General features: G+C 31.9%; 1 protein-coding gene across 1 annotated transcript; it reads right to left on the bottom strand.

Moving 5' to 3' along the window:
- Nucleotides 1–7,020: 7,020 nt before the first annotated feature.
- On the bottom strand, nucleotides 7,021–20,361 carry LOC110658947 (nuclear poly(A) polymerase 1). The gene is made up of 13 exons (XM_021816746.2): nucleotides 20,193–20,361; nucleotides 19,458–20,118; nucleotides 19,281–19,358; nucleotides 19,016–19,123; nucleotides 12,026–12,088; nucleotides 11,767–11,928; nucleotides 11,040–11,153; nucleotides 10,875–10,937; nucleotides 10,453–10,782; nucleotides 9,645–9,809; nucleotides 8,560–9,504; nucleotides 7,444–7,520; nucleotides 7,021–7,266 (listed from the first exon to the last, which is right to left on the bottom strand). Exons 2-13 carry the CDS (start codon nucleotides 19,581–19,583, stop codon nucleotides 7,221–7,223), a joined length of 2,277 nt encoding a protein of 758 aa, XP_021672438.2. The 5' UTR covers nucleotides 19,584–20,118; nucleotides 20,193–20,361; the 3' UTR covers nucleotides 7,021–7,220.
- Between the last annotated feature and the right edge of the window lie 5,847 nt (nucleotides 20,362–26,208).

Raw genomic sequence — 26,208 nt, 5'->3', positions numbered from 1 at the left:
CCGCTAAGCAATAGCTTTGTATGCTGTCGTAGATGAAAGTAAGAATAGAGCAGCTGAGTGAGATCATTTGTAGCTGCGCCTTGAAGACACATTACTACTAGCTTCAGGTATATTATAAGTATACCCTTGTACATTTGATTTTGATGTAATCATGTAATTATATGTATGTAATTTCATTTGAGCAGTTGCATAAACACTTTTGTAATATTATTTTGGAATGTAATCAAATACAAATTACTGTTATATTAGTTTAAGATTTTAATTACTTATAAAGTTTTGTTATACAAAATTTTAGTACTTCAATGAATGTAAATATTTAAATTCTTGTATTTTGTGAATGATAACTTATTTCTTTTACATTGAAAATTTGTGAGATTGAAATGAAATGGTTTAGTGTTGGTTTAAATCAAATTGCATTTGATTGCGAATTGAGCTTCTTGTATGGGATTATGAGATGAAATTGAGTTTATTGGAGTTGTGGTTGAAAAAAACATATTGGGAGTGTGTTTTCTTTTCAAGTTTGAAGAACTGTTTTCTTAAAAATACAGTCGGTACTCTGCTAAAAATTTAAAAAATTTTAGTAACACCATATTTTAATCGAGGATTTGATCCACGACCAAAATTTCAATTAATGGCTTTTTAATAAATATTCAATATTCCCACCATTATAAAAATGATCGGAAATTGTTTTGAAATCTCTTGTAGTACATTTAATGGGTTATCGGTAGGCGAAGTACGGTAATTCATTAGGTGTACTACGGGATCATATTACATCTTACAAGTAGGGTGTGACATTCAAGATTTATCCAAATTATTTCTAACAATAAGTTCAACAATTGAATTTTGTACACTAATTTCACTCATAAGGTTTCATAAGTCAAGTTCTTTGTGTTTTTTATTATGGTGATTACTATTCATTTGGCTATTTAGGTAAAATATTAACTTTTTCATACTTAAGGGGTATAGTAGTTCTAATTACACTAACATGCCACATTTTGGGTTACAATTGTGTTGGCATTGATTGCTAATCGAAATTCAAAACTCCCTAAGAGAAATTCCAAAATTTTAGTTTTGGTCACTTGGGTTTACTATTTCATTGGACCTATCTACAGTAGAAATTTGGTCAACTTTTCTTCATCAAAGTTGTTTCTTACTGTCTTAGCTTTAATTCCCTTTTTGAATCACTCCATTTGGAGTTTTGTAGCACAAGTTATGCCATTTTTACTAAGGCTGGCCGGATTAGTCAAAACCCAGGAATTCTAGGCACATTAGGGTTCTAGCAGATTTGGTGACCTAAGTTTAGTTGGTAATTTAACTAGATTATGGTCAGAATTTGGGTTTGTGTTCTTCGTAAAAGTTGTTCTACTATGTCCTAGCTTTCCAATGGTTTGAAAATCAGGTCATTTGGACCTTTTTACACCAAGTTATGACCATTTGAACATATACTGTTTATATGGTCAGTTTTATCCAGTGGCAGGGTACCTAACCCGAATTTAACTAACTTTTACACAAACTTGTGGTCAGTTTTAGGACAAGGTTTCTACATGAAAAATTGTTGCTTTGGGTCTTAAGTTTCATCTCAAATTGGCCTCACACCAATTGGAGCAACATAATTCCAGTTCTATAGGAACAACTTCCATGAAGGAAGTATGATCAAACAATACTTACATCTTAGCCAAATTGCTAGGCAAAAATGGGGGACAGAATCTGGAACTTGCGAAAGGTTCATGAAATAACTTGTTATATGATATGGAATTAACCGAAATGATTTGTTGACCACATAACTCACTTGAAAATAAGATTGGAACCTATTTTTCCATTATAAATGACATGAAATTGCTATAAAGTACTAATAGTGCATAACATGAAATAATAAGTGTATAAGTACTTAATAACACTAATTTGCCCAATGTATACCTAGACTTATGTATATAGCTTGGATAAATTGGTATACCAATTAGGGACTACAGATTGCAATACTGCCCACATGAATAATCATTGATAGACAATATCCATCTGATATGGTTGTTCTTGTGACGCCCCTTACCCGTCCACTGTATAGCCGAGCAAGAAGTGCCACATTCAATACTGGAGCACCCTATCTCATCTTATCATGTCCATTGTAAATTTGTCATATCATTTAAAAGGGTAATCCATGTGTAGGAAATTTTTTTTTTCTATGGAGGCTTGGACAGAGCCTCCTCTGTTTTATTAACATCTAGCGGGTTCTACTAATCACCCGTTAACATGTTCATATTTATTTCACACATTTCCATATCATATTCTTTTTTATCATATCATTCACAATTATTTATGAATCTCAAAAGGTATCATCTATTGCATTCATATAGAAATTCATAGATAATAAAGTATAAGTTTACTCACAATCTCAAAGTTTAATTACAATCCAAAATGAAATACATCATGGGTTTATATTTGATGAACAAAAGAAAAAATCTAGACATACATGGGCCCTACCAACAAAAATACAAAAGACTGAGGTGACTCTAGATGGTGGCAGATTTGGTTAGAGTTCTGTCAGGGCACTACTGGTGCTGCTACTGGGACTGATCTCCAGTACCTACGTGATGGAAAACTAACGCGCTAAGCATAACGCTTAGTGGTGCATAATTTATCATAACATTGATTAAACAACTGAAATAATAATTGCAATTCATAATTTCTGGGTCTTTTACATTTTTATTGCACTTTGGAAACAATTTAAATTATTGGGATCTTTTCTGTTTACTTATTGTATATTCAGTCTTAATTAATTATTATCAATGCCCAAGAAACCTATAACAAATTATGAAAGTTAGATGCACGGGAGTATACTGGTTAGACAACCATATGTCTATCCAGTATACGTCGGTCATGTCAGGCATGAAGCCCGTGGGCTGGCATTTAAGCTAGATATAATATTAGGCACATTGGCTATCAGCTTTCCATCGGTATAATATTCAGGTCATTTGGACCTTCCTAGACCAAGTTATAGTCATTTAAGTAACTACTATTTATTTAGTCATTTTTGTACAGGGCAGTGTGCCCAAATCCGGATTTGGCCTAATTGTTCACTAAGTTATGGTCATTTTCTGGGCATGATTCCTAAATGAAAAATGATCTATTTTGTGTCTAGTTTCATTCCCAATTGACTTTACACCAATTTGGTAGGTAAATTTTCAGTTTTGATCCCTGAAAGGAGCCTAGGTCAAGCTACCAGAATCTGATCACTAACCAATCCGAATCATAACTTGGTTCTAGCAATTCTGACACGCCACAAATGGTCACAATTGACCATTTCTCAACTCAAGTAAGGTCATTTGCATCAATTGACCATTTTCTACAACTTTTCTAAGGGATTTATGTGGTAATTTAGGGTTACAAAAGCTCAAAGTGAGCTTTAATGGAGGGAGGAAAAAAAAATGAGAGAGAGAGAATGGGTTCACGGCAAGAAGAAGAAGAAAATAGAAAAAAAAAATTTCCTTTTAACTTTCTTTATTTGTCTCTTTGTAATTATCCATAATTAAATAATTAGAATTTAAATTTGTTAATGATGTCATGCTTACATGGGCCTTATGATGTTAATAGTCTTTTTAATTTAATTTTCTTTTCTTTTTGTTTTTCCCATACTTCTTTAATTTAATTCCATATTTCAAAATTTCATTTCTCATATTTTATTGGACAGTTAGGTCATGAGTCACCTCTATGGGTGAATTGACCAATTTGCCCCTCGCCGGTCTGATCCGGTTTGCAAGTTATTTGATATTTCTTCCGGATCCCTGACCTAATTATTTGACCTGCTTAACAACTCTTTTTCGTGATTTTCTCTTTTCCATTGTGTTCGTAATAGTCCTAAGAACCGCAGCGTCACATTTTTCGATTCGAAATTTGAGTTAAGACTGACCTCGCTGTCACTTCTCGAGAAAGTCACCCATCGCTATGACTCCCAGCTCATTTAACTTCTTGTGTTCTATTTTTCTTATTTATACTTAACTATCTAGCAATTACTAATTATTTGCGTTCATGGCTTATCTAGGTGTCTTAGATGTGGTTCTAATTCTCTTAATTGTTTGGACCGACACCGGTCACCGAAACAGTGAAATATACCAGGCTATGCAAATAGGGGTGTTACAGTAGCACTGGAGGTGAAGCTTTTGTTACTTGTTCTAATCGTGGTAGAAGCAATATGTTGAAAAAATTGGAGAAGGAATAGTAGATTGAGCTCCAGACCACGACTAGACCATGAAAATAGAGAATGCTAATACTATTATGAGAAGGGTTACATACAATACCATTTTATGAAGATGAAGGAAGATCTTGCATAATTTAAATAATTTAAGAAGAGTAACGAAACAGAAAAAGAAAGAACTACTGCGATTGCAATGGATCATGGTATTGATGGCGAATGTTTGAATGCGGATGATGATAAGGAAAAGGCAAAAGATCCATTACAAGATGAGTGGTTAATGGATTCTACTTGCCCATTCCATATTTGCTCAAAGAAGGAGTGGTTTGATGTGATTGAAGAAAAGAAATGAGAAAAAAGTGAAACTAGTCAATGGGAACAAGATGGAAGTTAAAGGTGATGGAAGAGTAAAGATCAAGCTGCATAGTGTCAAGTAAAAGTGTTTGATGAATTGAGATATATTTCTAAATTTGAAAGGAACTTAATTTCATTGGATAAATTGGATTCCTTGGGTCATGGGTGTTAAATTCATGGTGGAGTCATGAGAGTTAGCCAATGTGCTGTTATGATCATTAAGGGTGTGAAGATTAGTATAAATAATCTTTAGAAATTGGAAAGAAGCACATTGATTGGAAGAATGCAAGTGGAAACAAGAGGCAACATCAACAATCAAGAGTGCAAGGAAGTAAACACTCTCATGGTGGATTCATGAGAGTTAGCTGATGTGCTGTTATGATCATTAAAGGTGTGAAGATTGGTATAAATAATCTTTAGAAATTGAAAGGAAGCACAATGATTGGAAGAATGCAAGTGGAAACAAAAGGCAACATCAACAATCAAGAGTGCAAGGAAGTACCCAAAGAGAAAATTGACTTTTACAGAAATTATGAAAACTAATTCCATTTGACTTGGAGGTGAAGATTGTTAGAAACGAAGTCCAATTGAAATTAGGAAGTATAATTAGTTTAGGAAGTTTAATAGAATTTAAATTATGAAATTTAATAATTAGAATCCTAAAAGGACTAGGTTTTAATGGTATATATATATATATATATATATGAATAGATGGTTGGCCATTATATGAAATGTATTGTAGAGAGCTCACAAAGTAGAGAGGTGTGTTGAATTTCGTAAGTTTTATTTGAGTGATTTTGAGGGTAAGAAAAATAATTAGTAGTTGTAATTATTTTTTTTTATAGTGGATTTGTTTGGTGGAGTAGACTTACGCCAAATCATGTTAAATTTTATATTCTTTATTTTGTATAGGTGTGATTTTTCACAACAATCCACTTTTGAGTTGCAAATAAAAAAGCAAATATTTAAAATTAATTACAAATATAACATTTATTCAAAGCATAAATTGGTATGCACTGAGTTTATATATACTGCAATTGTAAAAATTATTGATAGAGGTTGTTGTGGACTTGTTTTTTATCTTTATCTGCATGTCAATTATAAACAATTCGTACCTTTGTTTTATTGGTAATCAAAATATGCTTTTCCATTATTGTTTTCTTTTTCCTCAATAATGAAGCTTTTATAAAATTGTGAAGCTTATTTAGCTTTAATGATCAAACCGATTGTAGCTGGGTGATGAAATCTTCTAATAGCTATATTTTATTAGATAAAATGTAAATTATAACGGTAAGTTAACAGTGTTAAGTTCGAGCCTTTTTGTGTTTTTTTGAATCTTAAATGCTTAGACAGACCAAATAGATTGACTAAGGCTTATGCAACTATTGGACTATTTCACAAGGCTTAAAATAACTTTTTACCAAAATAAATGAATCAAAAACCCACCATGAAATGTTTCACGCTCAAGTTAAGAAGTGTGTAGAACTGGTTAACTGCAGAAATTTAAGTTACTTATATATGCATTAGATAAAATTTTATTTGAATTTGATCGAGAAAAATTCAATTAAAGTGAAATTTAATTGAAGAAAATCTAATTAAAGTGGTATTTAAAATTCTGAATAATGTAATTTGTTTATCTTCAATGGTCAAAGTTAATCAAAATACTAATTATTCGATTGGCCGAACTATTTTGGTGATACTGTACCACTATACATTTGAAATAAATGAGAATTTAAATTTATATTTAAAATTAAAAAAATTATAAATTTTCAAAATACTCTTAAATTCACAATTTTAGAAATAAAGGAAAATTTAATAATATGGTATCCATTTTGCCATCCCACTACTGCTTCATCACAGCAGGAAATGGAAACGAGAGTAGAATAAACATTAGAACTCCCTTTGTTTTATTTATATTTTTTTGTGTTTAGAAATTAAGAAAAATAAATTAATAAAAAAATATTTTTTTATTTTTATAATAAAAAAAATATTTTCAATAGAAAAAATATTTTTTAAACTCTAATAATCTTATTAAAATATAAACATTTATATTTTATTTATTTCATGAAATATATTTTTCTTAAAAATATTTTTTATACTTTCTAAATAAATAAAAAATATTTTTTTAATAAAAAAGTTTAATTATTTTAAAAAAAATTAATAATTTTTTAAAAAAAAATATTTTTCATTTTTTTAAATTTAATAACTTTATTAAAATATAAAAACACTTTTATACACACACACACGTGTGTGTTAATTTAACATTGCAATAAAAATAATTTTAAAAATATTTTTTATATATAAATTATTTTTATAAAATAAATAAAATTTTATATATAATATAAATACATACAAATAATTTAACATTATAATCAAATAATAAAAAATAATTTTCATCAAAAATATTTACCACATTCAACTTATTTTTCGTATAATTTTCTCATACAAATTATTTTTCATAAAGCAAACAAAATCTCAAAAATCATAACTGGGGAGATTTGCAGATTCAAGTTTTATTAACTATAGAATGTCAATACTACAGAAGTATGGGGATGATTATATATATATATATATATATATATATATATATATATATATATATATATCATTTTAATTTAGTTCTCATGCATGGAAAAAACACCCTGGCATAGTTTTGCGGCAGCTGATACTTGACCTCCCTTTATGTGCTTTTGCCACTGGCTTTACCTAAAGAAGTGAAGCTCAACCTGCCAGTCCAAGGAAAACAAAGATATATCCAGTTGCCATGTGAAAATTAATTAATATTAATAATAACACAAAGTAAAAAGTGGTCAATGATAAAAAAAACATGTAGTCTGACATTTAATTGCAACACAATTTTGATTGCTCTTTTTCAGTGCTATTGTGATGTAGATTTAGATTACCTGATAAGTGGCTTCTGCTGTACCACAGGTGCCGTAGAAGAGAACCCATTAGACAATGGTGCCACAAGTTCAGCAGGCTTAAAAACAGAAGAAACAACAAAACCGTCAACTACGAAGTATCGGCAAGCTTAGCTAAAACAATAGCCATATTCCACAAAATTAAGCAACTTTGAATCAGAGAAGATACCAAAATAGCATTGCAAACTATAAAAAGCTCAGTACAACCTATTGATGTTAAGTGGGTATTTTGAATCTAGATGCATCTAAATAACCCACATAAAATCCACACAACTTTAAAGCGATTTTTTTTTTTTTTTTTTTGACCTACTGAGTTCTTGACAAAGTGTCATCATGCTTCATTATAATATCAAAATCAAAATTTAAAATCTTCAAATTAACAGTAAATTAAAATGAAATTGATTATATTTCAGAATAACACATTTCTATCCATTCTTGGTATCCTCGTCTCAATATGTAATCGAGTCCTTTTCTATCTTATGCAATTTTTATTCATTTATCATAAAATATTTAACTCTCATCTGCTGTTTTGAACAGAGTACTTGATAGATCAAAATAAAAATTGAATAGCTTAATAGTTTTTTCCCCTTTTAAAGTTCAAGGCTTCAATATGGATTATTCCTACCTTAAACTACATAGGTCGACTTTGGGGCATTAAAACTATCATTTCTAATGGAATAACAACTTAGGTCAATGCCCATAATTCAAAGAAGTGAATAGAATCTTCAGTTATCCTAAATAACCAGAAACAGATCCTCTGTAAAAATTATTATCAATAGCAGAAACCACCCATGTGTGCAAACAGCATACTGACAGTCTCATCAAAACAGTATGTCAAAATCAAACTCTCCTATAAACCAGGGGAAAAATGAACTTTGTTCTCAAATCCTAGCAGTAGAATCTTAAGTTTCTACCTTTTATTCATGCTTCACCATGAAGAGTGCAGGAAACATGCAACATAGCAAAAGATATATTGCACACAAGTAAATGCAAGTTATGCAACACCCAATAATAATAATAATAAAAGCATAAAACAAATTCTTATATAGGAGCCTAGTAAAGCAAAAATATCAAATTTCTATTTAGAGCAGAAAAGACCTCAAGTTCCTCCAAGTCGCCACTAGGACATGAAGTAGATGGACCAGCTCCATAGCTGGATGTTACTGGTGGAGATACAGGTACATTAGCCAACGATGTTGCTGTTGTATTTGCTGATGTAGATTCCACTGAACTGACTTTTGCATTTACTCCTGAATCTTTGACCTGATTTCTATATTCAAAATCATCTTCAAGCTCATCAAGCTCTTGCAGTAAAGTTTGGTTAGTAACGTAAGGACCAGACATTATTTTCTCAATTGCCAGCTTCTCAGCCTCCTTAGAGAAAGGGGCATCATTGGTGGCAGACAAATCTTTAGTTTGAGAATTAAGCTCCCCATTTTGAACAAGATTCCCTGCTAAGCTTTTTATATTGTTAATGCCGTCTGTTCTATTACTCTCTTCTTTTTCTTCCTTTGGCTCCCCTATCAAATTTGCACTAGCAAAGACACCTCCCACAAAAACACCAGCAGAAGGGTTTCCCTCGTTAAATTCCCCATTCAAAGAAGAACCAGCAAAGGACTTGGCAACTTTCATGGTATTTGCTACATTATCATCAATTCGCTTTCTCTTCCTTCCATCATCAAACGCATCAGAAACTCCTTTACATTCAGATGACTTTTCAGCTGAACTTCGCCTGCTATCCCAAGTTGCTTTTGATGGACGAGAAGGACGAATACCACTAGGGAAAACAAAGCTAGGCATATTCCTCCGTTTTACATGGGTTACATGGATCTCCATTCCAGGCTTCCATAAGTTATACATGTTGACAGAGTGTTTAAATTCCTCAACAGTTAACCTTATATCGAACTGTTCACCATCATTTACAGGAACCCCTTGTTTACGTTGCAAACCCATAAAGTACGAACAGTGTAGAGGTCTACATTTGTCTGTAAATTCGCCTGGATGTGGATGGCACTGAAGCATATTGTAAGTGTGCCTCTCAATCTAAGTTAGAAAATAAACTGGAATGAGTATCACCATACATTAAAAACATAAATAGATTGCACATATTAGAGAGCTGAAAACAGCAAAATATCATCTCTTTTCAGGGAAGGAAGAAGGGGAAGCGTGAAAAAGGACCTCACCTTCAATGTAAGCTGACGGAGACGAGATTCAACCCACCCTTTCCAATTTCTCAAATCATCTTCATTTTCTGCATTAATGTCTATTTGTAGATAATTCTTGTATGCTTCAAAGAACGAAAAAGGCTCAAAAAGGGTATCCCAATCAGCCTTGTTTGCCTCCATAGCCTGCAAGCACCAGAAAGCATGAATTCATGCAAATGATGATGATGAACACAACATTGTAACAATGCCTCATGAAATACATGCCACGAAACATAAACCACTGAAAAAAACTGAATAAAACCCTTCTCTTTCACTCAAAATAAATAAATAAATAAATAAATAAAAGAAGAAGAAGAAGAAGAAGATAAATAAGAAGGCTCACTTGTCCAACCTTTACCAATGATAGAAAGCTAAAGCAAGAAATATATTATAATCTAATTAGATCCATTTGAGAGAATAACTACCTACCTAGTTGTTAGAGATAATGACTATGAACACACTCAATTACTAAGACTGGGAACCCAAGAATAAAGCATCACTCAAAAGGTGGAAACAGTAGTGCAATGCATGAGTTGATATAAACCCAAATCAGAACTACAATGAATAAATAATAGCTCATCCTGTAAAACACATAGGCACAACCATTGGTAGAAGGTTTTAGCAATGAAGCATGTCAAGATTCCACAAGAAATTATTTAAGAAAAAATGGGGGAGAAAAAAAAGAGGAATGAAGAAAGAAAACAGTCAAATATTTCTTGAAACTGTATCTCCATGTTTATGTACTCTGAATGGAGAAGCAAGATATCTCATGAATTAAAAATCATACCTCACAAATCTCATTGCCCCTCTGAAACTCTTCTGTCATTATGCGCAAAGTGCTGGATGACACATTGTAGCTAGAATTCATACAAGGATACGCAGGTGTAATAATAGGCATCAAATGGAACCTGTCTTTTGGATTTCTTCTAGGATCCCAAACCTGAAGACCAAGAGATCCTTCTTCAATGGCACAGAGCATGACTGGATTTGGCCAACGCCATTGAGTATATACCCTAAAGAACCGAGATACTAGCATATTGGGCAATGCATTGGGATATAGCTGGCATATACGAGCAACAAGTAATGCCCAATTTATACCACCAAGAAAACCTGCAACCTGAACATGAGAAACAGGCAACCAATTTGACAAACATTAAACAAAATGGTAGTACACAGCATAACAATTAATATCAGAACATGGAACCATACATTTGAATAAACACCACGACGTTTTGCCCAAAACCGCATGCATCGCAATGTTGTTCGGAAATTCTGAACTCAGAAAAAGAAACACTATTAGAAACAAAATATGTGATAGACACAACCAAACTGGAAAAGCAAAAGAGCATCTAAAATATAAAGCAATTTCCAAACCCTAATATTTGGCACCAAACGCAAAATCTGATCAGTAACTCTGCAACCATTAAGACTGCGGACGGTTTGTTCGTCAGCATTTTGTAGTATCGAGTCCTGTGAAATGTCTAAATCCTGTAAAAAAATTCAAGTTAAAAAAAAAAATCCAAAGCAGTTAAAATTTACAAAATAAAACAGAGATAAATAAGAATAAAACAAGAGATGCTTCTGCACATGATATCAAACAAAGAATCTGAGAAAACAAGGTCTTCAATAAAAGGCAATGATCAGCACAGTGAAGCATGTAAAACCTTTATGCTTTAAACTCAAATATCCCATTATATATGCTCCTCAACAAACAAGGAAAGAAGCACATGTCCACATTCTCATAAAGCACAAAGCACAAAGCTAGCTACCCGCCTAACAATCTCTCTTTTTCTTCTTCTTTTTTTTTTCTGTTATTCCAAATCCAAGCAACAATACTGCACATATCACGGAAAATATAAATAGCCATCACCTGATGAACAAGAAAAAAAAATATATCAATCAATGCACACCTAGTTCATAACTTCTGCATGTATTATGGAAGAAACAAAAAAAGCAAGTCAAGCATATCATTGGCATATATTAACAAAACAATGGAATTAACTGAAAGAAAGAAAATAAAGTACATCTAATAAAGACAACAGAAGGTTTTCAAATAAAATGCATAGGAAAAAAACAAATGCCAAGTTAAACCAACACTTACTTCGGGAATCACCCAAAGGGACAACTTTGCATAAAGAAGATCTATAGAAACACCTTTACACTTGAATTTCATTACTGGAACATGCGCATCAGGAACAGGATGCAACTCTGTCACTTCAGGCATCTCCGAAAGCATTCTATATAGCTCGCCAAAAAAATCTTCCTGCAACCAGCATTAGAAGCATTGCTTAATTCATTAAGCATCACAAAAGCTGAAACTAAAATTTGCTGCACCATAAACAGGCAGGAACTGATCGCACTTCTCGTGTTGCATATCTAGGCCCCACACAAAGCGTGTCTATATCTGCACCAGGGCCATGCACCTAAAGAAAAACCATAATCAATTAGGAATTCAATCCTTTCCTTTCTTAGAGTTTCAAATAAATAGATGAGATGATAGACGGCATAACAATTTTTTCCCCAGTCACAAGAAAATTTTACCAAAAACATATGATTCAGATGAACAGCTGTCTTTATTCTATCCTCTCTGGATCTTGACATCATGATTACTACCCACACTACTATTTTTTATGATTTTCATATAATATTGAAAAATGCATTCAGAGAAATTTACATTTATACAACAACTAAGCCTATTACCCAAACAAGTTGGGTCAGCTATGTGAATATGGATCCTTTTTCGACACTAAGCTCTTTTTGAAACCAATTTCGCATCAGAAATTTTTACATTTATATATTTGGTAAATCATCAATGCCAAATTAGTTACTTAGAGACCAGCGTGTTAACTAGGAAATGATTTGGTAAGCCCTCAAGCTCAACACACGCCTTCTGTTCTCAGGAAGATGAAAGATATGGAAAATGCAAATTGTTGTAAGACTGCCAATGAGTGGTCATACAAAGAGACTCTATAAAGCAAAATAAAGACAACTTGCAGCTACTAAACTATCACTATTTAAATCCTACCTGCCATCTTCCGATGTTCCAGAATACCAGCACAACCATTCATACAGTAAACAACGAAAACGAAGTCAATGAGAAAGAGGGAGAAAAAGAAGTTAAAAAGCCCTGTCAGTAGAATTTATAAGACAGCGATAAAAAGCCGTCAGTAGAATTTATGGGACAGCATAGCATCTTCCTCCCTTTTTCTTTTCTGAGAAAAATGCAAAGAACCTTTCCCCTTTCTTTTCCAGTTTTGTTTCTTCTACTTTCATTTTTCGATTCTTATTCTCTAGTTCTTCAGGTCTAAAGTAGAGTTCTTCATGATGCAGTATGGTAGCAAGTTACCAACGCATAACACAAACTACAATTGTGTTAACTATGTCTTGACAATTAAAGATTTCTTCCACTGTTTACTTTTCCCTCTTTCTCTCCCCTTTTATATCTTTTTTTATTTTATTTATGTAATTGAAGGTATTTTTCTCATATATTCAAAGGAGTTAATACACACACACACACACACACACACACACATACACATATACAATCAACTCCTTTTCTACATGGAGTGAAACTCTACTTCTAAATTCTACTTCTACATTGATTAGTAATCCTTTCTTAACATGGATATCCTATAGGAGTCAATCTCCTAATTGAAAAAGACTTCTATAACATTCCCCCTCAAATTGGAGCATAGATGTTAATTATGCCCAACTTGTTACAAATGTAGTCAACCCGAGCTCCACTTAGAACTTTTGTAAACATATCTCCTCATTGCTTTCCAATTTTGATGTGTTGTATTGAGATGATCCCTTGTTGAAGCTTTTTGCAGACAAAATGACAATCAATTTCAATATGCTTGGTCTGTTCATGGAACAAAGGATTAGAAACAATATGGAGAGCAGCTTGATTGTCACACCATAATTGCGCAGGCAAGGTCTTAAAGCCAACCTCATCTAATAATTGAAGTATCCACACTATTTCACACACTGATTGTGTCGTAGCTCTGTATTTCGATTCAACACTAGATCGAGAGGCTACCCTCTATTTCTTACTTCTCCAGGACACCAAATTACCTCCAACAAATACACAATATCTGGTAGTTGATCTTTTATCAGTCTTAGAACTTGCCCAGTCTACATCTAAAAAACATTCAATATTCAAATACCCATTATTACTATATAACAAGCCGCGCCCTAGAGCTCCCTTCAAATAACACAAAATTTGTCCCAAAGCTTCCTAATAAGCAACAGTTGGGGAAAACATAAACTAACTTACCACACTGACTGAGTATGCAATATCATGACGAGTTATTATAAGATAGTTCAATTTACCTACCAACCTCCTGTATTTTTCTAGATCTTCAAATAGCTTACCATCCTCTGCTCCAAGTTGCAGATTTAGGGTCATTGGAATATTACAAGGCTTAGCACCTAATTTCTCAATTTTTGTCAGTAGATCAAGAACATATTTCTGCTGAAACAAGAAGATAACTTTCCTACTTCTCATAACTTCAATATCTAAGAAGTATTTGAGTAGGCCCAAGTCTTTTGTTTGAAACTGAGTCTGAAGGAAGTGTTTAAAGGATGAAATACATGCAGAGTCACGCTCAATGATAACAACATCATCAACATACACTACTAGTAAAAATTAGGCGAGCCTTAGATGCCTATAAAATACCGAATGATTGCACTTACTCTTTTGCATGCCAAAATCCTGTACCACTTCACTGAATCTCCCAAACCAAGTCCGAGAACTTTGTTTCAAGCCATAAAGAGACTTTAGGAGTTTACAAACTTTACCCAACTCCCCCTGAGCAACAAATCCTAGTGGTTGCTCTATATATACCTCCTCTTGAAGATCACCATGAAGAAATGCATTCTTTATATCTAATTGGTGCAAAGGCTAATCATACGTAACAGCTAGAGAGATAAACAATTGAAATGAAGCTAGTTTAGCCGCAAGAGAAAAATTATCAGAATAATCCACCCCATATGTTTGAGCATATCCTTTGGCTACAAGACGTGCTTTCAATCTGGCTATAGGTTATCAGGATTCGTCTTCACTGAGAAAACCCATTTGCAACCAATAGCCTTCTTACAAGTGGACAAAGGTGCCAATTCTCATCATGTATCATTTGTATTTAAGGCTTGCATTTCCTCTTTCATAGTGGCACACTAACCAGAATGAGATAATGCCTCAATTACTATTTTAGAGATTTTTATAGAGTCTAAAGAGGTAACAAAATATCGAGAAGGAGAAGACAAATGATTATAAAAAATAAAAGAAGAAATAGAGTAAATACATGCACGTTTACCTTTGCGAAGAGTAATGAGAAGATCTAAAGTAGGATCATGATTAGTGGTAGTAACTGGATCTTCCGATGACGAAAATGGTGGAGGATCTAAGTCTGGAGTCTACAATCTCCTTGAATAAACATGAACAACAAGGGGTCTAACTGAGCTGGGACAGTGACAGAAAGGAGAATGAGGAGGAGGAGGAAGATTTTGTTTAACAGTGTAAACTTAAAAGTCATCATCCCACCCCTAATTCTCATACATAGATGTTTGAGGAAATAATATAGTAGACTCAAAAAATGTAACATCAACAGAAACAATATAATAATTAAGAGTTGGATAAAAACACCTGTATCCTTTTTAGAGTCACGTGTATCCAAGGAAAACACATTTAAGAGACTTTGGATCCAATTTAGAAACTTGTGAACGAACATCTCGTACAAAACAAGTACAACAAAAAACCCACGGTTCAACAGGAAATAATGATTTAGATAGAAACAAAATAGTACAAGGAATATCCCTATCAAGAACAGAAGATGGCACACGATTAATCCAAAAATATGCTGTAGAAACTACATTAGCCCAAAAATGTCTAGGTACCTTCATTTGGAAAAGAGGTGCCCAAGCTACCTTAAGAAGATGTCAATTTTTTCTTTCGGCAACACCATTTTGAGATGGTGTATTAACACAGAAAGACTGATGAAGAATACCATTTTGTGTTATATAGGTCTAAAAGTGCTCAAAAACATATATTTTTGCATTATAACTTCTCAACATGTGTATAGGAGTATTAAACTGAGTTTTAATTTCAACATAAAAGGCATTAAAGATAGAAAATAACTCAAAAATGATTCTTCATTAAATATAACCATGTAACACGAGAGCAATCATCCACAAAAGTAACAAAGTATTTAAATCCAAGTTTAAAGGTAATAAAACAAGGATCCTAAATATCAGAATGAACTAATTCAAAATTGGACAAAACTCGTTTATTGACTCTAGGCACAAAAGGTAAACGATGATGCTTAGCAAACTAACACGACTCACATTCTAGTACTGACAAAGACTGAAACTGAGGACATTATTTTTTCAAGGTAGATAAGGAAGGATGGCCCAATCTACAATGAACTTCAAGAGGAGTTAAGGTATTGGAGCAAGCAATAGATCGAGTTCACATTTATCAAGGATGTAGAGACCACCTGACTCATGCCCTTTACCAACAATCTTCTTCGTCGTAAGATCTTGAAACAAACAATGATCAAAAAAATAGAACAATTTAAGTTTCAAGTGAGTTTACTAACAGAGAGTAAAATAAAAGAAAAGTTCGGTAGATATAAGACAAATGACAAAGATATGAATGTTGTTAGATTCATAGTTCCAGAACCCATGACACATGAAGTAAATCCATCAGCTAAAGTGACTGTAGAAGGAGTAGTAAAAGACTGAAAATCAGATAAAAGATCAGAATTACCGGTCATATGATCTGTAGCACCAAAATCAATGACCCATTTGGACGAAGAGGACACAAGGCATATACTGGATTTACCTGACTCAGCGATAGCAGTAATTGAGGAATTGCTAGACTTTAGATATGCCTAATACTAGGAGAACTGTGCAAATTCTTCTGCAGACACTGAGATAGTTTTCTCAAAGGAGGAAGACACTATAGAATTTTCTGTTACCATATTTGCCACTTGTGATCACTAATTTTTCCTCTAAAGTTTCAAACAGTTACGTTTTGTGTGTCCACACTCATGGCAATAAAAATAAATGACTTCTCCTGAGTCCTTATTAAAACTAGCCTCCCCATTGCGTTGATTATTTCTGTTGTTAGTAATCCCTCCTCTATATCCTCCTCTATTTATCTACTGTCCACTTATATTCCGACTAATAAGAGCACTGTTAGTGGGTTGTGAAGAATGAGTGCTCTCTGTACGGAGGACACGTGTCAAAGTATCATGAAGAGAGGAAATCTCAGAACCAGAGAGAATCTGAGACTTAACAGCCTCATATTCTAAGAGTAAACCAGTAAAAAAACTTATAACAGACATTTGCTCACGTTGAGCTTGTTGCAACTTTACATCAGGACTGAATGGTAACAGAACATTAAGCTCTTCATAAATGTGTTTAAATTTCATAAAATATACTGTAAGAGTCTTATTTTGTTTTACAGGTCGATAAAATGCTTTGCAAACATCATATATGCGAGAAATATTGCCTTTGCCAGAGTATAAAAATTCTAAATACTCCATCAATTCTTTAACATACAGTGATTAATAAGACTCATTATCTCACTGTGAATTGAATTCCGAAGCTATAAGAACAAACAGCCATTTTCCCTCGGCCAAGCTTGCCTAATATCATCATCCGATGGATCTTTTGTGAGATGTTCATCTATATCAATGCTTCTCAAATAAATCCGAATAGCTTTGCTCCATTCCAAGTAATTCAAGCCATTGAGTCTGTTTTCAGTGATTTTAGTCATCACCAGGACTACATCAAGAATTATAGACTTGGTCTAACCCTCAGTCATTGCACTTTAACTATCCACAGTCCACAAATAACCCAAGAGACTGTCAAATGTTAAAGATCTTTATGATCTAGTGACCCAAAAAAGAGGATCTTCAAGCACCACCAAGAACGAAGCCTCAAAACTAAACACAACCTACAGGGATGGAATTAGCACGTTGGGGCGACGCCAGGGAAGGGGGTCCAGTCGTCGGACGTTGCCGGAAAACACCACACGCAAACACGCGCCGGCACATGGAACAGGAACAGGAATAGGAACAGGAACATAAACAAAGAAGTAGCGCGTGGAGGCCACTCTCTTCAAGTTAGGTCACCGGACTTTCAAGGGAGGTCAATCGACACTTGCGTCACCTCCTGAGGGTGGCTGTGAGATACCGTAATAACCCTAGGGAGTTCTCCTAGGTTACAGTGAGTCGAGGGAAAGAACAGGGGAACGAGAGAGAATTCTCAGGGCTTCGGGACCGAGCTCTGATACCATGTAATTGAAGATATTTTTCTCATATATTCATAATACACAAATATATATATATATATATATATATACACAATCAACTCCTATTCCACATGGATTGAAATTCTACTTCTACATTGATTAGGAATCCTTTTCTAACAAGGATATCCTATAGGAGTCAATCTCGTAATTGAAAAAGACTTCTATAACAGTTTAAAAATAGATAACACAGTTGCCAGCTTCACAGACCAAAAACATGCTTCTTTCATCCATTTCACATTTAAAAATTCATGAATAGACCATCACCTCACCTTAAAACAATCAAATATTCTGATCCCTTTATCTACCAAAATTTAATAACAGGAAAAAAAAAATTTCCTACAACTCCTCTTAACCAGAAAATCTTCCATAATCCCACATTTCCTAGTCAACCTCTTCAGAGAAGAAATTAAAAATTAAGAAGTGAAGGAATATGATGACACCACAGAAGCTTCCACTTAAAAGGACAAACCCATAATTTATGATCTAGGAGGAAACCCAACTGTGCAGGGTAAAGTGGTTCACACCAAAAGCTCAACAGTTGCATGAATGGCATTAGCATTGACATGGTAGCTTTACATACTGTTAAAGAAATAACCATGAATCCAGTTAACAACCCAGTGCACATTCCCTATATTTGATTTCAATCCGTCACATATTTTGTATTGCAATTACACAGGGATTTTCTAAATGATTCAATAATACACATCTCAAAAAATATGCCAAGTGGAATTTCACGTTCTCAAGGCTTGAAGATGGAAAGGGGGAAAATGAGAATAATACTAACAGTATCACTCAAAACTACACAACCAGCTGACACCCAAAGGAGAGCTGTACAAGAATAGCTTATTAGTTTAATCCACAAACACATACAAATAAAATTGAAATAAATCAGCCAGCTCAAGGTAGAGCATCAAATGACAGCATGCCTTCTTTTCTCCCCCTCAAGTTCCAACTTCCAACCTAGAAAGCATGTATGAAAAAAGGGCAATTGTAAACAACTCTTGAGAATGAAACTATAAGATTAGAAACATACTCCCAGCCGATAAGAACCAAAGGTGAAAATCTTAGCATTTGCTTCTTGTACAAGTTGCTCATTCAACCCTTTTGAGCGGCTAATAGCTTTGACCCAATTCTTCACAATCTGTTCCATTTTATATTATCAACAAGCACATTTAGGCAGCTTAGACAAATTAAGAACTGTACTAAATTCCTAAGAAAATATAGTAAACTTCAACAAGTAAAGAACAATTATTCTTCAGGTGAGGAACAAAGCTACATGTATACATAAATAGTTCAACCTGGTCTAGCCTCCCAAGCACTTCCTCTCTAAGCACAGCTTCCTCCTGACTCTCATGCAGTCCCACATCTCGCAAAAACTGGGCATGCCACAAATACTCACATTCAAAAATTTATAGAACTACTACTTTGACAAGATCAGAATAAGGAAACAAGAACAAACAATGCCAAAAATGAACCTTTTCAAGTTCTCGGGTCTTTATCTCGTCGTACTCTGTTGGTCCACCCAAGGAAATGGGCTCTGTAATGCCTAACCGCTGTTGCTTACCCCCATTATTTCGGGTGCTTATTCCTGGGCTCCCCATTCGTAATTCTTTTCACAAAATTTATTATTTTTCTGTTTTTCTTAATTTTTTTTTTTTTTTTGACCTCTCTCTTTTTTCTCAACTTTTGAATATGGGGATATCAGACACAAAATTTATTGATGCAACTTTCCATAAACATGTAAAAAGAAAATAGCAAATAAAAACTAAGAATGAAGAAATAATTGTTGATTGTACAGTACTAAGCGAAGACAGCTACAATAAATTCCGACCATAACACAAGTAAGGCCTAAACTTTTAGAAACCAAAATCCAAAATAACAAGTGAAAAAAAAAAACAAACCTAAATTCAATAGTACTATAGATAATATAACTAGAAGAACAGAATACAACAGAATTTAGGGCGTCTCTAATGGGGAAGAAAACCCTAACCCTAATTTAATTGAAACAACAGAGCTCAAATATACACGGATCATGTGGCGAAACGAGCGCTTCCAATTTATTAAGAATTCTGTTGCTGTTCTGGTGAAATTTACTGACGATGGCGATCAATTGAGTCTCACAGCTTCAAAAGGAACCTGAAAACGATCAACACTATAAGATTACACATACACCTATAGAAAACAGAGAGAGAGAGATAGAGAGGACTCACTCGAGAGAAGGAGACGGGGAGAGAAATAGCTGATGAGTTGAAGATGATGACAAAGGGTGCCCCTCATGAGCCTTTTACATTTATTTTGTTTACATTTTTGCTTCTTCTTTTTTTCACTATTCACTTTTCCCTCTATTTGAAAGGAGGCAGAGACTAAGGGCATTTTACCTAATTGAAAAACAAAATTATTAAAAAGGTGTGCAATAGAAAATATTTGCTAAAAGGGATAAAAGGAGTGAAAAAGGGATAGATTCAACTAATGTTAGTGTCTATATAAATAAAAATTAAAAGAAAATTTTAATTTATTTGAGAAGTCAAAAAAAATAATAAAAAATTAGTGGACCCTGCTCTTTGTAGCCAATAAACAAGGTCAAGTTGGCAAGCAAGTAGATAAAGTATATCATGGTCAGCTGGGCACTACCCATAATAGCGTCTAGCATGCAAACGACGTGACATCATGCAACTAGACACTACCATGGGTAGCGTCTAACATGATTGCTTTATGCTTCGATCCACACAAAATTAGAATGGTAGGTCTAGTAGCTGGGTGTCATCTATGGAACGTCTAGCATACTTCGTATAATGCAAAATATGCAAAATGATTGATATAATAAATGGACTCTACTATTAGTAGCGTCTAGCAGTACATGATCTTATCACTAAAGTTTCAATTTGACTAAATAGCTACACTACTCTATAAATTTTCTCTCCCTCTCCCTCTCAATTCACTCATCAAGCAATCAGCTAGCAAAAACTCTCTAGCTCTCTAAAGTAAAGTATGTGTAGTATTTTTTTTTTAAGCTATATGCAGTGTTAATTTTGATGTTAAGAAAATAATTTTTGTATTGTTAAAATATTTTTAAATTTTAATAGTGAAATAAAATATTTTATAATAATTTTAGTAGTGTGATCAAGAATTTTTATTAGTAAAAATGTAAAAATAAAAATTATTATTTGTAAAAATTATATATTTTGGTGTAAAATTTAAATTAGAAAAAAAATTTTAGGTATATAAAATGATTATATGTGTAAACAAGGTAATAAAATAGTTCAAAAGAGAATAATAAAAATATACATTATCATTAATTTGAATATATATTTAGATTTTTTTAAGGAAAAAAATAGGTTAAAATAATATAAAATGTAATTTTTTATGTGTAAATAGTGAAAAAATTATTAAAAGTATAATAAGTTAAAAGAATATATTGAAATGATTTTTTTTAATCTTAATTATATTTTTGGTAAAAGTAATTAGGTTAAATATAGATAATATATTACATATTTTTTTAAGAAAAATAATATATTATTGTTTAAAGTATTTAAAATAAACATGAGATAAATTTATATTAGCATAAAATTTAATTATGTGGTTTAATTCTCAATATATTATTAGATTCAAGAAAATAAGATAAAATCTGCATATAATATTTTTTTATGTGTAATAATTTTAGCCGTCTGAAGTAAAGTATGTGTAGTATTTTTTTTTAAGCTATATATAGTGTTAATTTTGATGTTAAGAAAATAATTTTTGTATTGTTAAAATATTTTTAAATTTTAATAGTGAAATAAAATATTTTGTAATAATTTTAGTAGTGTGATCAAGAATTTTTATTAGTAAAAATGTAAAAATAAAAATTATTATTAGTAAAGATTATATATTTTGGTGTAAAATTTAAATTAGAAAAAAATTTTAGGTATATAAAATGATCATATGTGTAAACAAGGTAATAAAATAGTTCAAAAGAGAATAATAAAAATATATATTATCATTAATTTGAATATATATTTAGATTTTTTTTAAGGAAAAAAATAGGTTAAAATAATATAAAATGTAATTTTTTATGTGTAAATAATGAAAAAATTATTAAAAGTATAATAAGTTAAAAGAATATATTGAAATTATTTTTTTTAATCTTAATTATATTTTTGGTAAAAGTAATTAGGTAAAATATAGATAATATATTACATATTTTTTTAAGAAAAATAATATATTAGTGTTTAAAGTATTTAAAATAAATATGAGATAAATTTATATTAGCATAAAATTTAATTATGTGATTTAATTCTCAATATATTATTAGATTCAGGAAAATAGGATAAAATCTATATATAATATTTTTTTATGTGTAATAATTTTAGTAGTATGGTAAAAAATTTGTATTAATAAAAATGTAAAAATAAAAATTATTATTAGTGAAAGTTATATATTATGCTGTAAATTTTATATTAAAAAAAATTATGAGGTATATAAAATGATTATATATATAAACAAGGTAATAAATTAGCTAAAAAGAAAATAAAAAATATATATATATTATTAGTAATTTTAATATATATTAAGCAAATTGATTTAGGAAAAAAATAGGTTAAAATAATATAAAACTATATTTTTATGTGTAAATAATGAAAATTTTATTAAAAGTATAAAAATTTAATTATGTAGTTTAATTCTCAATATATTATTTGATTTAAAAAAGAATAAGATAAAATGTATATATGATAATTTTTTTTATGTGTAAACAATATATTGTTAACAATTGTAATTCTTTTTATTAATTTGTAAATTTGATAAGTTTAATTTAAATTGATAATATTATGTGGAAAATACAAATATGAAGAAAAATAATATAATTTTTTTATGTGTACATGTCAACTTATTTTGGAAGAAGTAAAATTGCTAGATCTAAGAGACTTGTGAATTTGAAGGGATTGCAATTGATTGTCATATTGGAGAAAAAAAAAAAGCCAGTCATCTATTAAGAATTATAATTTATTTACATTTACTGCATAAGTAATAGTTTGGTTATGTATATATATATATATGAACCTTAAAAAATTTATTGCAAATAATAATATTAAATTAATATATTATTGAGCATATTAGTTCGATTGGTTTAATTGAAAACCAAAATATATTATGTTTCGGTTAGCCCTCATACATTAACTAGTCAAATTGTCCGAAACGGTATTGAAATTTTCATTTTTAATATTTATATTATATTTACGTAATATTTTAAAAAGTATATTGTAAATTATAAGAAATGTCATTTTTTCTACATGAAGATGTCAAGTCCACGTTATGCTACCATTTACTAAGATGGAGATAGTATTTTGGGTGATGATGGATTCGATTATTGTAGGGGTGGATTAGCTATGTTTAATATTGGTAGTAGATTAACATATGCAAATCTCGCGATAAGAATAGTATGTATAATTTCCAAGTAAAAGGACGCAAATTCATTGAGCATATCATTTTTAGGAAACTAAAACTAAGCAGAGGTGTTTTGAATTGGGCTTGCATGGATTTGAGAATTGATAAAGACATATCAATAATGTTTAATTTCATTGAGCAAATTAGGGGTGTGGAATCAATTGAATTCTACATTGACATTTACCGACTAGGTGATAGTATAAATGTCATAGATGAAGCCAGCCCTTCGAATACTAGTACATTAGAAAATCTTGATGTTACCGATGACGTCAATAACACTGTTAAGTGATGTTCGAATTCAATTTGATGATGTTGGTTTAAGTCAATTGGATTTCAATTATGAATCGGACTACAGTGATTATTACATCAATCATGAAGATGATGAAGATTTAGAAGACAAAGATGAATTTTTGTTTTACAATGATAAAACAAATAATGATGATTATGGTTCTGATTTTAATTTGTGCAATTATTACAACACTAGTATATCAAACCCAATTGTCCCAATTGTGCCTGCTCCACCCTACTCGGAAATAGATTTTTTATTGTTAACTATTGTTACTTTCTCAAAACCATAATCTTCTTCGCTTTGGGATGAGTTGAGCAAGTTAGAAGTTGGGATGTTATTCCTGTCAAAAGAGGCTTTTAAAAATACTGCTAAAAAATATCACATGTTAAGACACCATGACTTTTGCAAGAAAGAGACCAAAAGTAGAACATATGCCATTAAATGCAGTGATAATAGTAATAATAATTGTCAATGGACAATATGTGTGTCCTAGCAGGAAGGTTCAGATGTTTGGAAAATTATTTGTCATTTCATTATGCCTATAGTTTAAGAACAACCGAGTGTCAAAATTTCAAACTTTACAAGCTAAACTTAAAGATAAAATCGATTATGAACGGAGTTCTAAGAAAACTTTGAAGGCAAGGCATATGGCAATTTTCAAGATTTATGGTGGTTGAAAAGAATCATATGGTCGATTGAGACGATTCATGATTGCATTGTGTAAGGAAAACCATGAATCTTCTATCCTCATTAAAGATGATGAATTAGTTATCAATAATCATTTAGTTTTAGGCTATAGGGTTTTTGGATAGAATGTTTTGGTCATTTAAACAAACAACTAAGGGATTTAAGCATTGTCAGCCTATTATATGTATTGACTCCACATTTATGTACGGGAAGTATAAGGACTGTTTATTTTGTGCAACAACCCTAGATGGAAATAACCATATATTTCCCATTACATGGGCTATTGTTGATAGTAAAGACAGAAGGACTTAGGACTGTTTTATGAAATGCCATATCAGATAAACACATAGGGATTAGAAAGGCAATGTAGAATGATTAGTGGTAGCCTCCTACAGTTACATCACCGATATTGCATTCAACACATCTTAAGCAATTATAATTCCAAGTTTAAGAATTTAGTGATGAAAGTAGTGCTACGTAAGGCAGGTTAGTACAAAAATTGTTATGTATTTGAACATTTAAACATATTAAAAAATAGTGCCTTATAAATGATAACAAAATTGGTTGTTTTTTATGATTACAGTGCATCAATACCAAAAGAAGAAATTTTACGAATCAATGAATAAAATTTGAGATCTACATCAAGAAACATATGATTAGGCAATAAATATAGATTTGTGAAAATGGGCTCGATATCACGACAGAAGCAAAAGGCATGGTTCAATGACAACAAATACTATGGAGTCAGTGAATGAAATGCTTACAGGACTACGTGCATTACCAATAATTGTAATGGTGGAAAAAATATTTTACCAATACGTTGAGTATTTTGATGCATGACACATGATCTTTCAAGAACATGAATAAATGGGCTTCAAGTTCATGCATATGTGTAGCAAGATTTTTTAACAAAATGTACAAAAAGCTAATGGACATCATGTCCATGTCTTCAATACTAATTCTGGTGAATTTGAAGTGAGGACTGGTAGGCCACATCATAAGCTGGTGGTGAAGCTAAATAATCGAATTTGTAGTTGTGGAAAATTCTAAGAGATGCAAATCTGTTGCTCTCATGTCATTGCAACATGCCAATCCAGAGCAATAAATTATAAGCAATATGTGTCTGATTATTATAAGTTGAAATGAACATTGAAATGTTATGAGTTAATGTTTCATGCTCTTGGAGATCTAGCTTATTGGCCAGAAGCAGATGGCAATCCTCTTATTCCTAACTCAATTAGGATAAGGCCAAAAAGCAAGCCAAAATCAACTAGAAGGAAGAACGAAATGGACAAGAGGCTTAAGGGAAATTTGGGCAACACATCAATGATCCACTGCTTAATTTGTCATGAATCAGAATATAATAAAAAAAGTTGTCCTAGTAAGAATATAGATCGCTAATATTATTGTTTATATATTTCATCAATGTATGTATGTTTATAAGTCATTAATGAAATTGAATTTTTTTCAATTAAAGAAATTCCGACAATGTACAAATATAATTTTATTTTAATTTTCTCCCTCATGTAATAGGTAATATGAGTAGGATAGTCGTTGGTGTAATATCGAATAAGAAACAAATTGAAAAGTTATGTGTTAAAATTGGTGCTGATGTTATAGATAAATATACTGATCCCAATGGATACACGTGGCATGGTCATAAAAAAACATTTTGTCAACTTGCCTACTTACACATATATTCAGAAAGGTGATGCAAGCCATATATTTGTTGGGAAGCATTCTAAGAATATTGCTGATTTTAGTAGAGTTACAATATTTACACAAAATGAATGGGAGAGGTTATGGGAGATACAGTATGAGATGGAAGC

This window comes from Hevea brasiliensis, chromosome 9 (genome assembly GCF_030052815.1).
Source record: "Hevea brasiliensis isolate MT/VB/25A 57/8 chromosome 9, ASM3005281v1, whole genome shotgun sequence".
In the NCBI taxonomy this organism is placed as follows: domain Eukaryota; kingdom Viridiplantae; phylum Streptophyta; class Magnoliopsida; order Malpighiales; family Euphorbiaceae; genus Hevea; species Hevea brasiliensis.
The sequence above is the reverse complement of the archived record's forward strand: the minus strand, read 5'-3'. Positions and strand labels throughout refer to the sequence as shown.